We start from the raw sequence: 13,707 nt of genomic DNA on the forward strand, positions 1-13,707 counted from the left end.
AGGCCAAAGAGCAAAAAGACTGTGTATTGGCAAAAGTAAAAGTACGATATGTGAGAAAGAAAATGTTAAATAGAGATTAATTTCATTAAACCGAAAAAATGCTGTTTTCGTAGTATATACACAAAAAACCAACACACTCAACGTTAATGGAGTTTTTATACTACACAAACAAATAATTGAAAAAAAATATTATTACAAATTTTTTTATAACTAGGTCATGGCACACTAGAGGAATTTATATCTCTCTCCTTTTGGTGTAAATTAAAGAAATAAAAATAACTTCAAAACAATATTATTACCCTAACCAATGAAATCTATACTTACACCATCCAATAACTCTGCGCCTTTTTCTCCGACTACTACTTGATTGCCTTCTCCATAGAGGAGGTCGAAAATGCTTTACATGTTGCCGTTAATTCTGATAATCAAAAGGGAGAATACGGAGGACGAATTCCATATCTGATAGTATCTCAGTGAAGACAGCGAAAAGACGAAGATATTCCTAAAACTACTTTACAACGCATCTGCAATGAAAAAAAAAAATTCGTTAGATTCACATAGTATGAGGGTAAACGGAACATCTCTAGAAATTGTGTGGAAAAGTGCATTCCCTAGTCAGAAGAGTACAACTGAGTTCACTGGCCTTTTGACAGATTTCTAGTTTCAACAACTAGATTTACTGATTACATAACTCCTAATTTCACAACAAAAAAAAAAACGAAAACGGCTGCCTCAGTAAATAAACTGGTCAAAGAGTGAATTTATAAACCCACAAAGGATATGCCTAAATAGTTTATATATTGTTTATTGTGGAGTCCTGGAAGGTCGATAATTTGGTAGGTTTGAACGTTCAAGTTTCCACCATTGGGTAGTGGTGTTTCTTCCGACTGACATAAATACAATTGAACAAAGTCATACTCTTTGGTTAACAACTTCTAATTTTTGCATCACAAACTTGCCTCCCAAAAAGTGGGTAAGCTCCAGAATTAGAGTTGCAAGTTATTAAACCAGTAAGTAAAGAGGCGAAACTAAACTGAGTTTAAGTTTAGGGAATTACGTGCACCAGTTTCTGTTTCCTCCGCGCAGTACTCAATCATCCTAGTTGGTGAAACCTGAAGAAGTAGCACAGAAGAGCTGGTGATCATGTTAGGTACTAAATTACGTCTGTCGAATCTGCTGCCGAGGTTTTGACCTCACTATTGTCTCGTCACTGTGTCTTATCCATTCAGAGAGTCTCCATGGCTTCTGCCACTTCCATTTATACTGCACTAACCATTGGTGATGGCTCCTTTTCCACCTCCAAAGCTTCGCAGGTTGTCCTGCAATAGCCAGTTTCTTTCCTGTTGATAGCTGGCTATGGGGTACCATCTGCATCGGCAATTAATCACTATTATTTCGTGACAGAAGGTGGAAAATCAAGAAATAAACCCAGCAAGAACTTTCTTTTCTTTGATTAATAAAAAACGTATATTATTAGAAAGGAAATAAACAAGAAACAACTAACCTTTCGTGTCTTGTCCAAAAAAGCTGCTGATTCTTTCGCCGAACCATTAGCAATGCCTGGTGTATATTTGAGCTGTTTCTGTGCTGGTACTGATGGAGGATATGTCGGTCCACTCATGTCATCGGCGAAGTGTTTCAATAAACCGTTTGAGTTCACCTGTTGATTGCAAATTTGAAGTGTCGGGATGAAAATTGAAATGTAACAGAATTTTAGTTATGAGATTGGAAACCATGGTGATAGCCTAAACAATTAAAGTTGTCTAAATCTATTATTTTAAAGTATAATGAAGTATGAGAGAAACAGCCTGTAAGTATGTCTCAGTTCAGGTAGCTATAGTTCCCAGACCTCAGTTTTTGGTTTTCAGTATGATTTACTATTTTACTCTTCATGAAAATGAGAATAAATTTCTTAACTATCGGAGTTAAAGTGATAATCTCACCGGAGCTGATGTAGCCAAGGCAATGGCCATAGCTTGCTCCCTCAGTTTTAGCTGCTTCTCAGATTCTTTCCGCCTAGCTTCACTCTGTCGTAGTATACTAACAAGCTCATTTAATTGTTCTTTCATCTCCTTGATTTCAACTTCCTTCTCCCATAATCGGCACCTGTTGACAAGACATACTTATATCTCATTTGTATGCATACTAATATACTATTACGTAGTAACTTGGAGGACCAAAGATGAAGGAACCTAAGTACTTAGTACTTTTCCCTAAGAAAATGTCTAGCTATAACTAGTATAAAAAAGGTCAAATGAAATCTTGTCTACTATATCCTCAATTATTGTTGCGTTTCTGTTTTCCCAAATTTTCCGAAGTGAAAGTATTTGACCTCATTGAATATAGCAGATGGAAAATTTGAGAACTCGACTAGGTAGTTTACAGCTCCGAGCTTTCACTGGTTTAATCCAGCTACTGAGAAACTTTGCAGTACCAAGTTTTTTGTCAACCGGATTGAGTAACCCAGAGACGAGGGAACTATATTCGAGTTGCACTTAATTTTCTGGCATTGTAAGCACAACTATTGAAACACTACCAGGTTCAGAATGGTACCTTGCATCTGCAGCAGCATTAAACATGTGCTGAAGCAAGTTCTTCGCATCTACCATCGTACGCAACTGATTCCAATGTCCACGACCTGTGAAGGCACGTTCCCTTTCTCCTGCCTCTGAGAGCTGTGATGCCATTGCTACCAGTGTGCTTGAAGAAATGCTCATCATGTTTTCAAGTGATTCAATTCTTGACATTCTTGTGTTTGGCGACATGGATGCCACTCTGAACAAGCAAGAATATGTATAAGAATCTATGAATGTTAATGCGTTCTGATACTGTTATACTAAAAAAATGAAAGAGGGTTTAACTAGAAACTTAATTTGTTTTAGCTCTTTAACGTTTCAATATTTGAATGTAAGCAATCTCTAAAATTGGCATCTGACGAAAAAATGCTGTAGACCTACTCTATTTAGTCACTCACCTAGAGTGCCCATTCTTTCCTTTGGGGGAAGGAAACCCCTTGGAGGCGAACTCATCCTCTTGCTTCAATATGGACAACTCTTCTGCTAAGGCAGCTCGTCTGCAAAGACAATTAGTTCTGTAAAGAGATTTCAAACACAATTTTACGCAAAAAGAATTAAGTATTGTGTACGTACACTTGGCTTTGCTTCTCATATTCATAACGAACTTCATGGACATTCACCATAACTTCTAGCTCATGATCAAGCCATTTTTGCAGCGACTTTTCATGGCTCTAATGAAGAAAAAAATTGTACTACATTAGCTCCGAAGGGAAATAAAAAGCATTGAACCCCAATTCCAGAACAAAGGCATGATAGTTTCTGAGTAATAAAAAATGATTACCTGGCCAATTGACCCATTTCCATTGGCAGTTACTGTAAAGGACGAAGCAGCAACAACATCAGAACACAACGATAAAACTTATACAAAAATCAATAAAAACAACAGCAAAGAAAAAATTATGTACCTGTGCTATCTCGTGGTGAGGATTTGCGTGATTCTAGCAATTCTTTTAGCCTTTTGGTGGCCATAGCAGCCTCCTCTGTTTTTCTCTGAACAACCTGCACAAGAATACTCATGATAACTGCATCTTTTGTTTACTTCAATTTCGAGTATCCATAATAGAGACTACATTCTACAGAGAATGGATCGGAAATATGTGATCCCTATAACAAGGTTAACTTTGAAGGTTTAAGGTAGAGAAAGATATGCAACACTGACTAGTACATGTAATAATTAAGACCTTTTCTCTATAATCTGATTGAGACAAGTAGTTTAGTAGATAAACCATCAAGAAATGTATCGGCACCAAACGTAATGAAGTACCCATTCATAGGTATATTTATCATTGTCTATTCATAACCATACTATTTTTCGGAAAAGCTAAGTCTATACATATGCAATATCTGATTACCATTTTCTGACGCTGATTTAGAGCCTGCAGTTTATGCCTTTCATACTCATTTCTCCTTCCCTCCTTCCGCAACTGTTTAAGCAGGTAAAAATGAAAAATTACGGCAAACATGTGAAAAGTCCATCCTTTTGAGATGTATAACAGCAACTCTAAACATCATCCGAGAGATCCTATATACTCGTAAAATAATTGAAGTATCATAATTACAAGCCATATGAAAAGTAGTTGGTTCTGTAGTGTCTGTTGCTACAGATTATATGCAAAAAATGAACTCTCATGGCTATAAGACAGTAGTACCATATAATCACAACACCACAGAAAATTGATATGCAACATTCAAAGTCATTATCTGAAAAGCACTGTACCTAATCACTATTTTTTTTCTCTCGCATGCGTCCCTAGAGGCAAAACGACAGGAGGTTTAGTCACTTTCAGTTCTCAACTCGCTAATATTGAACTAAAATCCCTCGAGGATCATTTGGTTGGGCACCTTCTAGTATTTGAGCCTACTAACTTAGTGACTCGAAATTGAATATTTGGAATCAAATTCCAGGTAAAAAATAAACTAATTGATTCTTAAAGTCGGTGATTTGTTGTTCCACTTGGTCAAAGATTTGGTAATTGTAATTTGTATGTTCAGCAGTTTTCTGGTGTTCCAACTTCCAATCAAGGTTCTTCATTTGGTTAATTCATCAATATGATGTGAAAGGACTTGGGAATAGATGTACTATGTACAAATGGATAGAGAAACAATAATTACTCAACTGTCAACATTGCCCATTTGCTTATTCTTTGACCTTTTGGCCCTTTCCACAATATTTTGCGATTCCTCAAAAAAGGAAGAGATAAGAAATCATTGATCACCTTTTCTTCATTTTCCCATGAAATCCAGGGTTGGAACTTTCCTTTTTTTACTTTTTAAGGAATTTCGGAATGATGGGGGCCTTGGAGGAGCATATAGTTAACAAACTTTTGACTGGGAACCAATTTCTGACAGGAAGTGGTAATTTTCTGTTTGAATGGAACTCATTATGTAATGGAAGAAGTATAAGACTGTCAACAAGCTTGTCATTGAGATTGAAATCATATTTCTAATTTTCTATACTGGGGTTCTTGGAAGGGTTCATAAGGACTATTTGACGACCTGGTCTAGAATTCGGGTGCACTGTTATATACGCGATAATGTGTTGATCTCTTCAGGTTCCGCATATGTTACTTTACTCTGATAATATTACTCATCAGAGAAAAGACTAGTTAACCACAGAATAAAAGGAAGTCAAATGTGGTCAACATACTATACAAAAGTATACCTGTAACAGCTCCTTCTCACGGGAGGCCTTCCACTGTCGAAATTGTTCTGCCTCTTGTTTAATTTTATGTTGGAGTTGGACCTGTCATTGAATGTAAGCGACATCATATAACACCCAGAAATTACATGATAACTCGAAGTGCTTCAGAGAACCCAAGGATGACTAGAAACAATTGAAAGCCAACCTTCTGTGCCTTGATAAATTGTATTTCATCTTGCAGCCGCTTTGCTGCTTCATCACTTCTTTGTTTTTGCTTTAGAATCTGAACTTGGTTTTCTTGCTTCTTCTTAAGATCCAGAATCTGTAGCATACATACCACCAATATTTTGAGAAAGACAAAGATAACAATATGAAAATCTCATAGAACTAGTGGTAAAAAAAACTCATAGAACTGTATCCTCACTTGTGCCTCAAGTGCCTTCAGTTTCTGGGTGTGCACGTCTTGCATTTTCTGTGTGTGGCCATCAGAAGTAGCAGCAAGACTTTCAACTTCAGTCAAAAGTCGGTCTCTCTCTTGCTGCAATTGTAGAATAAGTAAACGTTAGTTAAGGAGTGTCAAGAAAAAAAAAAACACCAAGCATGTTTTATTGACCTGCACTGTTCTTTTTTCATCCTCAAGTTCCATGACTTTCTTGCCAAAATGCTGCTTTAGCGCAACAGTGTCGAACCCTCCGAACAGTTTCATCTCCGACTGCACAAATAAAGAAGAACTCTGTATCAAATTTCCAGACTCATTTTGAATAGTAAAAGAGTTTCATGGAATTTCTAAAAATTCCTAGTTCAGAAGTAATATGATGAGGGGAGATGCTAACTTCACAGTGCTTCTAAACTCTGAAGTAATCACATTCATTTTCTAGTATAAGAAAGTTTTCAAATTTAACCGCACGGAACAGTGTCCAAGATAGTCAATAACTCAATATCTGTGTATTCTAGATATGCATATGGTAAAAATAGAAAACACAAACCCATAATAGTGTTCACTTAGAAAGAAACCTGCCGGATTGACCTTGATACATATAGAAAACAAGTCATTTTGTTAAGCCAATGGCATACCTCTTTTTCCTCCAGCCGTTTATTCAACTCATTCAATTCTTTGTCCATCGTATTCTGTAGAAGTGTATGCTCCCACTCTTTCGCTACTTCTTCATCAACTTCCTTGGGATTATCACCTACTGAAGTTGGCCAATGTATTCTCTTAATTCCAAATTAGCAAAGAAAAAGATAATTGAAGAGTAAAATGTGTGATGGAAATGAGGATTGAGGAAACCGAACTATTTAAAAACGCCAACCGAACTGCGTGACAACTAATATTTCATATACCATCACATATTCTGAGCAAACTCTAAATGTTACTAACTAATCAAAAAGAAAAAAAGATCTTTAAGTGAAAGTAAAACGTCTAGAGGGGAAGCTCAGAACCAAGAAAAGTAGCATACTTGTTGTGATTTCACTCATTTTAGAGTCAGAAGTGTTGAGATTCTGCAAGCCCCTCTTTAGCCCATCACTTTTCGGAAAACCGTTCCCACTTTGCTGAGATATTAAGGTGAAAAATTACTACATGCATTGAGAGGTTAACCAGCTTATGTAACTAATAGGACGATTTCTTATCCACGGATAAGTATAAGCTAGTAGAAGCCCCAAATTCCTATCAACGTACTTGCGAATTGGTTTGACAATGCTCCACGCCATCAAATCTATGACGGTATTCATGAAGTTCCCTACAAAGATCCTCATTAGAAGCCTCAAGCCAAGCAATCCTTTCCTTGAGAACCTATAAAGTAGCAGTATCAGAACAATGTTATATGTTTCATAGGCTCAGTTCACCTTGTTGTAGCAAAATATAATCCTATCTAACATTGAAAACCATTATCGGTATTGGTGTGCGATAACAGGATGAGGTGTCTGACACAGTGGCCAAAAAAAATGTCAAAACGAGGACACATTGTTATAGTTTTGCATTTCTTTATGTTCTTGATCAATCATTGTTATATAGACTAAAGGCACCAACCTAGAGTGATATATTATGGTCCTGATATGATTATGCGCAGCTACACTGTACACATAAGATGTACTATAAAAATTCACCTTATACTCATTGAAGTGACTGTGAGCCAGATAAGAGTATTAAGTATATGACACAAGGATCTAAGTATCTGACACGATCATCCGAATGTTTGAACTTTGAGGTAAACGGACACTAAGCAGTATACATCTCACATAGCATAGTAAATAATCCGACTAAGAAGAACTTTTAATTTGAAACAGGAATAGATTTTGTCAAAGCTAATTACCTGAACATCATCAGATGAAGCTCCTCCCCCACGAGCACAGAGTAGCTCTGCCTGCAAGTACTCAAGTTGCTGACGCATCTTTTGCATCTCATTTGATATTGGATCTCTATTAACCTTTAAAAAAAATTATCGTCGTAAGCCATCTCACTAGTAAATATTATTGTATAACACTTAAGATGAAGTAACAAAATATTTCAACCAAGATAATATATCATATCAAATCATAAATAATAACTATAAAAAAAATATATTGCCTTCAAATAAATGAAGCTCACCAATTTAAAGCCGGAATGAATTATGTCAACATGCAGTCAAATGAGAAACTTACAATAGGCTTGTTTTTAATGTTTCGAGCTCGATTGGCATATTTGAGGGTATTAAGAGTCTCCTCAACATTAATATCAGCTGGGCTGATGCAGGCTGCAACCAATAAACAAGTCTGAACACCATAAGGAAAACACAAATGCACTCAAAAATATAAATCATACCCAGCATTCAACACCAGCCTAGTTTTTATTTCGTCATGCTGGCTTAGCGTAATGAAAAGGGTGATTAACAATTGGATAGCAAGACATTACCTATCATTACAGTTCTACTGTTCCCACCAAGCGAATCCTGGCAAAAGACAACTGGAGTTAATAAAATTATACGGAAAACTAATGCATCGCAGATTAGCAATAATGCAGTTCTTGATATCATAGATAAAATCCACATTTTTGTGTAAAACCAATTCAATTGACAATCTAATCTATTATATCGACATTTTTCGAGTAGCACTATTCAACCATTTCAACCTCAGCAAAATATCATACCTGCAAAAGCCGAGTAAGTTTACTATCCCGATAAGGAACATGAGCACCTTCTTTCCTCTTTTTCTCATCCCCAAGTGCACTTATAACATTACCGAGTGCCAAAAGCCCCTTGTTAATGTGAACTCCTGTTTTCACACACGGGAGAGATACTTGGATGAGATATTGTCAAGCGAAAGTACTTCAAGATGCACTGATTTTAGATCTACCCACCTTCCTTAAAACGAAGACCATCCGACCCTGTCCTTTTGGCTCTCTCTGACCCAGCAAGATCTACTAAGTGGAGCTTGGCACATAGATACTCATCGTTGATATCCTCATTTGGGTTTTTGTTGCCAGGAGATACTGGGTTGGTTCTACGAATCTGCTCCAGTGTGATTGTGAATATGGCATGAGAACGACTATAAACAAACATGCAAATAGGAAAGAGTATGGATCAAAATCAGAAATATAATTGCGATACAAACACTAAGTTTTGGTCATAAGCCTATTAAGTGTTATCCAAATCAAAGAAAACTGCAAGGGTGCATGGATTCCAGAGAAATATTATCTAATCTTGAAAAGTTGAACCAAACTGGAGAAAACCGTTCTACTTATTTTAGTAAAAGAAAAATAAAATGCAAAAATACTAATAATAGAAAACAACGTATAATATCCTTTATCCTTATGAACGTTATACACGAGTTACCAAAGCGTAGTCTTTCCAATTAGTAGAACATGGTTAACCGTCATTTAACAGAATGGAGGAACTCTCATTCAAAAATTGGTTGGGCAGATTCGGAAAACAATATCAACATTACAGTTACAAAATACAAGTTAGCATTACAAGCCTATGTAACTTTTTCATCAGGGAACTCAAAAATCGGGTGTATCGCAGCTAAACTATATCCAAATCAGTCTCTTGGACACAGTAAGAGTAATTCAAATCACCATATATTTTTTTTTAATCTCATTGTACTTAAAACGATATCCTCCAAAATTAAGTTTTTTCGGGGTAATTAGAAATTAATCAGAGGAAATACAGCAATTAATTTCATTGAATGATGTGGGATTGAAAGAAAGTAACAGAAGAGAAAAGCAGACGTCGTCTTACCTAGACTGGTTGTTCATATTTGTGCTTCCTGTTGCCCTGCTTAATGATCCTTGTTCCAGACATGCAGCCATTTCTTTTAGAGTGCTAACACCAACTTCAGTTGACCCTGCTAGTGTTATAACACCATTTGATGTCTCACGAATTTGAATTGGTGGCCTACCAGGGATTGTTACTTTCCCAGCATGTCCGTTAGCAGTTTCTGATTTGCCTAAACTTGTGGGATCCAGTAAGTCTTGCACCTCTTCTTTTAGAATCTTCACATCAAACTTCTAGTTAAATATTTGCATTAAGCAAGAAAAACATACAAAAAAAAAATACAAGATTATCTGAATGGAGCACATTATATCACCAAACAACCTTTTCTTGTAAGTGCAATACAAATCACCTATCTTGGAACTAGACATTAAAAGTAAGTAGATGAATGACACCTAGAAAGCTTTTACCAGATGTTGTGAGGTACTGGATCTAAGCATAATCTGTAAGCTCTTTTTGAGGTGTTAATGCGATAACTGTGAATCTCAAATAATTTTGTATTCAAGCTTTATGGGATGTCATTTTTATGGAACTACACATTTTTATCAATCGCTAGAACGATAGTTTTATTCTCCTTTATTTTTATTTTCTTCTCGAACTTCTTGTTTATATTTCTTCAATACGGAGAACGTATACCAAATAGTAGGGTGTGGTCTTGCTCAGATGCACATAATCACGTTCTTAATCGGATAAATTTTGATTGGTTTCAACAGTAACCAGGTTCATCTTGTTCTGAGTTTACATTCATTATTCTCTAGACATGTTCATCTTGTTTGAGGATGTACATAAATTATTCTCTACATAAGATGCTGGCACTTATACGAGTTCTTCTTGCTATCTCCATTTGTCTTAGCTTCTCAAGCATGCATAACTTAACAAATTTCTTATCAATTTAAGGAGAAAAAGAACGAGGATGATAGTTGTGACTCGTGCTTAAAAAGAAGTATGTCACAAGTTCCGAAAAGAGTAAGCTTATCAGTACGAAACTGAACAGATAAGAAAAAAATTGCTCCCAATTGGAGATCTAAATATATGAGTGCTCTAAATATGATAACTCTTGGTATTGGAATAAGTTACGCTCTTTACATTCTAGAGATGTGTTATACATGTGAAGAGTAAGAGTGCATAACTAGGTTGTCTTGGTTCACCCTTTCATTCATTCTTCGTAAATAAAATATATTTCAGACTGAAGACAAGAGTTCAAAAACATAAATTGAGACATAAAGAGTATCATGAACCTCGATGAAGGAGACATGTAACTGAAATTCTGATTCATGCTTCAAGCTTTCAATCTTGTTGAAAAGAGCATTCATCACTTGAGGGATGAGCCCTGTTTGGCCATCTTTTGATCCAGTTCCCATGGTGTATGTCTTTCCGGAGCCAGTCTGAATTATACCATCAGATCATATACGGAAAGCTAATCAGACAATAAAACTTAAAAGAAAAAGAGCTTTATTTACTTGCTTAGCTTTTCAATGAACCGTATACCTGACCATAAGCCAGAACAGTGGCATTGTACCCTTGAAACAGACCGTCAACAAGTGGAGCAACACACTCTTCAAATATAGAAGATGATGGAGAACCACTACTTCCATAGACATGATCAAAAGTGAAAGAATGTGTACCAATTTGTATCTGCATAAAACATCAAACTTGTGTCAATTGAAAAATAGCCGAGCACTATGATATAGAGATATGTAAGGTCAACAACTACAGAACAAATATGCTTCGAGTAAGCTGTTAGCTAACAAATAATTATCCAGTTCATCAGTTAAAAACGACAGAAACGATAGAGTCGGTAGACAGAAAAATGGTTCATATTGATGTTGTTCGTTCATTTAAAGTGACATACAAGTGGAACAAGTCATTTCATAGAAGTTCCATACATGAAGCTTTAAGTCCACTTGTTTTATCTGTTCTGACTCAAGTCGACAAAATTCCATCCTTCTTCTCACTTGTTCAGTATTAAAATGCAGAATCCTATTTTTCAATGAGAATAAGGTTCTATTACCTGCAATCTGAGCTTTTTGTTTTTTTCAAGAACTACTAATGTTACGCAATCTTCAATTGATTTCATTTATAATAAAAATGGTAACAGTCTTAATTATTTTCCCTTGCTAAGACAAGAAAAAGGCGCTCGCTCTTTATTTAAGAAAGAAGGTTTTGACAAATAGGATCAAAGGAAGTGTTCAAGACGCATTCTTTCTCGACCTATATAGGAAGGGAAAATTTACACGTTTATTCTACCCAATTTAGTAATTTTGAGTTCCTACTCAAATGAGATTGATACCGAAATTTTACCTCACTCATAATCACACTAATCTTCACACTAAAAAAAATAATCATACTACACTGCAAAAAAGTAAATTTTCTTATGAAGGTTTCTGGCCCTTGATTCACAGACAAATAAAAACACTTAAACAGAGGGAGAGACAAAGCAATTCTTATATGTAAGGACAAAGGAATTATTCACTATGAAGAACCCAAATTGAGGAATAAGACAATTCATCAAGAAAATACAAATGGTTATAAACATGAAAACTCCAAATGAGAAATAATTCAGTGTTTGAGCAGATTAGGTTTTGAGTAAAAAACCAACAAAAACATATAAAAATTGTGTAAGTGTGCAGTTTTCTGTAAAACACCAAATTTGTAGAGAAAAACAACAATGATGAAATAAATTGGAACTCAAATAGAGAAGAAGAATTAAAGCCAAAATTCATCAGTAATTAATTCGAGCTCAAGAAGAAAACTGAAATCAGTTTTGGTAAGATCAGAGATGACTAATTCAACATGAATCGTCCGATCTTACACGAACTCCAGGTAAGCAAGAAATTTCAGTTCTTTGGTGGAAAAATCGAATCACTAAATTAAACAATAAGAAGTAAAACTTTACAAGCAACTGTAGATCCAGATCTCCAATTTAAACTTACCGATCGAATAACCTAAAATTGAAGAACATCATTGATTCTCACATTCTTGAAGCAAAATCTTTTTGTTTTTCAATCAAAATTTCACATCTACTGAATAGAATTGAACTTTTAAGATTCTAAAAATTTATTAAATGTAGTAACAGAAATCAGTACCTGTGGTTTTCCTTGAACAACTGTAACACAATCTTTACATCCTTGAAGACGTTCATCACCTATAAGTGGTCTAACATGAACAGCAACTTTAACACAACAATCTTCACTAGTTTCCATTTAATTTCAATCTATATAGAGATAGAAAGATATATAGAGAGAGAGAAAGTAAAGTTAGTGAGTGAAAACTAATAAATCACTCTCATCTGAACTAAGGAAACTAGAATTGAGGAGATGAAAAAAGAACTGATCTTCTTCTTTTTTTAAAGATGAAAAGTTTATGATGGAGTTCCAGAAATGACGGAAGAGTTAAAGAGAAGATTTGAAACGAGTGAAGAGAATTTAGATAGAGGAAGAGTTAATTAGAAGATTTCTAGAGAGAGTTTTTGAAGGTTGTTGAGGAATAGAGAGGCTTGGATAACTGCAAAGACAACAACCACCACTATCATTTTCCTTAGACTTCACTGCAAACCAGAAGGTAAAAAAAATAAAATAAGTGGTGGCGTTTGCAGAATGACGGTGGTGGAGGTGGAGACGGTGGTGGTGGTGGTGATTGGTGACGGAATACTTGTATCGCTGCTGGGTTACTTGGTGAAACTTTGTTATTCTTTTTTTCTGAAAATGCCCTTCCAAATTTGTGAAGATTATATTATACCCTTCCTAATTCACGAAGCTTATACCTAACACTAAAGAAAGCGACCTGCCTTTCCACATTTTTACAGATTTACCTATCCTCTATTCCTCTACCCCTAATGAACACAGGTTTGGGATTTTAGCTCGTCAGCCCGCAACCAACCCGCTTGTCTAGGTCCGATATAAAATACAAATCGCTTCACCAACTAAGAACGGTCCAGCACCAACACCCATAAAATTAAGAAAGAGTTCCGCATATTGAGTTTCGCATTAAATCGTAAGTTCTACTTTTAGTTGTATTTTTTTGTCAATTCTTTTCAGTTTCGAGTTTGTGACCACACTACTCTCGAGCTTGAAACCCAACAAGATAATATGTCAACACTTGATTGCCCAAGTGGTTCAAAGTGGGAGACATAAACTCCAAAAACCTGGAGGTGCTAGGTTCGATTCTTAAAGAAAGTGGAATTCGTAGTTATTGAACTTGGATTGTTAAAGGTATAAATGATGTAATAAGTATATCGGGTTTT

The 13,707-nt window shown here is 35.7% G+C and overlaps 1 protein-coding gene across 2 annotated transcripts; it reads right to left on the reverse strand.

Moving 5' to 3' along the window:
• Positions 1 to 63: 63 nt before the first annotated feature.
• LOC147544994 (kinesin-like protein KIN-4A) lies at positions 64 to 13,345 on the reverse strand. 2 transcript variants are annotated; one of them, XM_086633038.1, is made up of 26 exons: positions 12,551 to 13,345; positions 10,953 to 11,099; positions 10,703 to 10,849; positions 9,432 to 9,685; positions 8,552 to 8,739; positions 8,342 to 8,466; positions 8,108 to 8,144; positions 7,858 to 7,949; positions 7,530 to 7,643; positions 6,896 to 7,009; positions 6,675 to 6,768; positions 6,292 to 6,407; positions 5,831 to 5,929; positions 5,642 to 5,755; positions 5,423 to 5,539; positions 5,239 to 5,319; positions 3,929 to 4,000; positions 3,482 to 3,575; positions 3,358 to 3,389; positions 3,150 to 3,247; positions 2,975 to 3,073; positions 2,554 to 2,775; positions 1,944 to 2,106; positions 1,505 to 1,660; positions 1,058 to 1,368; positions 64 to 524 (listed from the first exon to the last, which is right to left on the reverse strand). In XM_086633038.1, the coding sequence occupies exons 1-25, from the start codon at positions 12,665 to 12,667 to the stop codon at positions 1,159 to 1,161; spliced, it is 3,102 nt and encodes a 1,033-aa protein (XP_086489164.1). In that variant the 5' UTR covers positions 12,668 to 13,345; the 3' UTR covers positions 64 to 524; positions 1,058 to 1,158. The 2 variants fall into 2 exon arrangements, with proteins under 2 accessions (XP_086489164.1, XP_086489163.1); XM_086633037.1 differs by having other exon boundaries at positions 6,292 to 6,410.
• Between the last annotated feature and the right edge of the window lie 362 nt (positions 13,346 to 13,707).

This window comes from Eschscholzia californica, unplaced genomic scaffold, assembly GCF_041429995.1.
Source record: "Eschscholzia californica isolate CP2 unplaced genomic scaffold, dmEscCali1.0.p SCAF_4, whole genome shotgun sequence".
Classification (NCBI taxonomy): Eukaryota; Viridiplantae; Streptophyta; class Magnoliopsida; order Ranunculales; family Papaveraceae; genus Eschscholzia; species Eschscholzia californica.

Excerpts from the sequence above, each read along its gene's own strand:
- LOC147544994 (XM_086633037.1), bottom strand. The coding sequence starts at position 12,667 with ATGGAAACTAGTGAAGATTGTTGTGTTAAAGTTGCTGTTCATGTTAGA. Across the intron at positions 8,145-8,341 it reads AACTTACTCGGCTTTTGCAG|GATTCGCTTGGTGGGAACAG; the intron begins GTATGATATTTT and ends GTCTTTTGCCAG. Across the intron at positions 5,540-5,641 it reads TGAAGGCACTTGAGGCACAA|ATTCTGGATCTTAAGAAGAA; the intron begins GTGAGGATACAG and ends TGTATGCTACAG.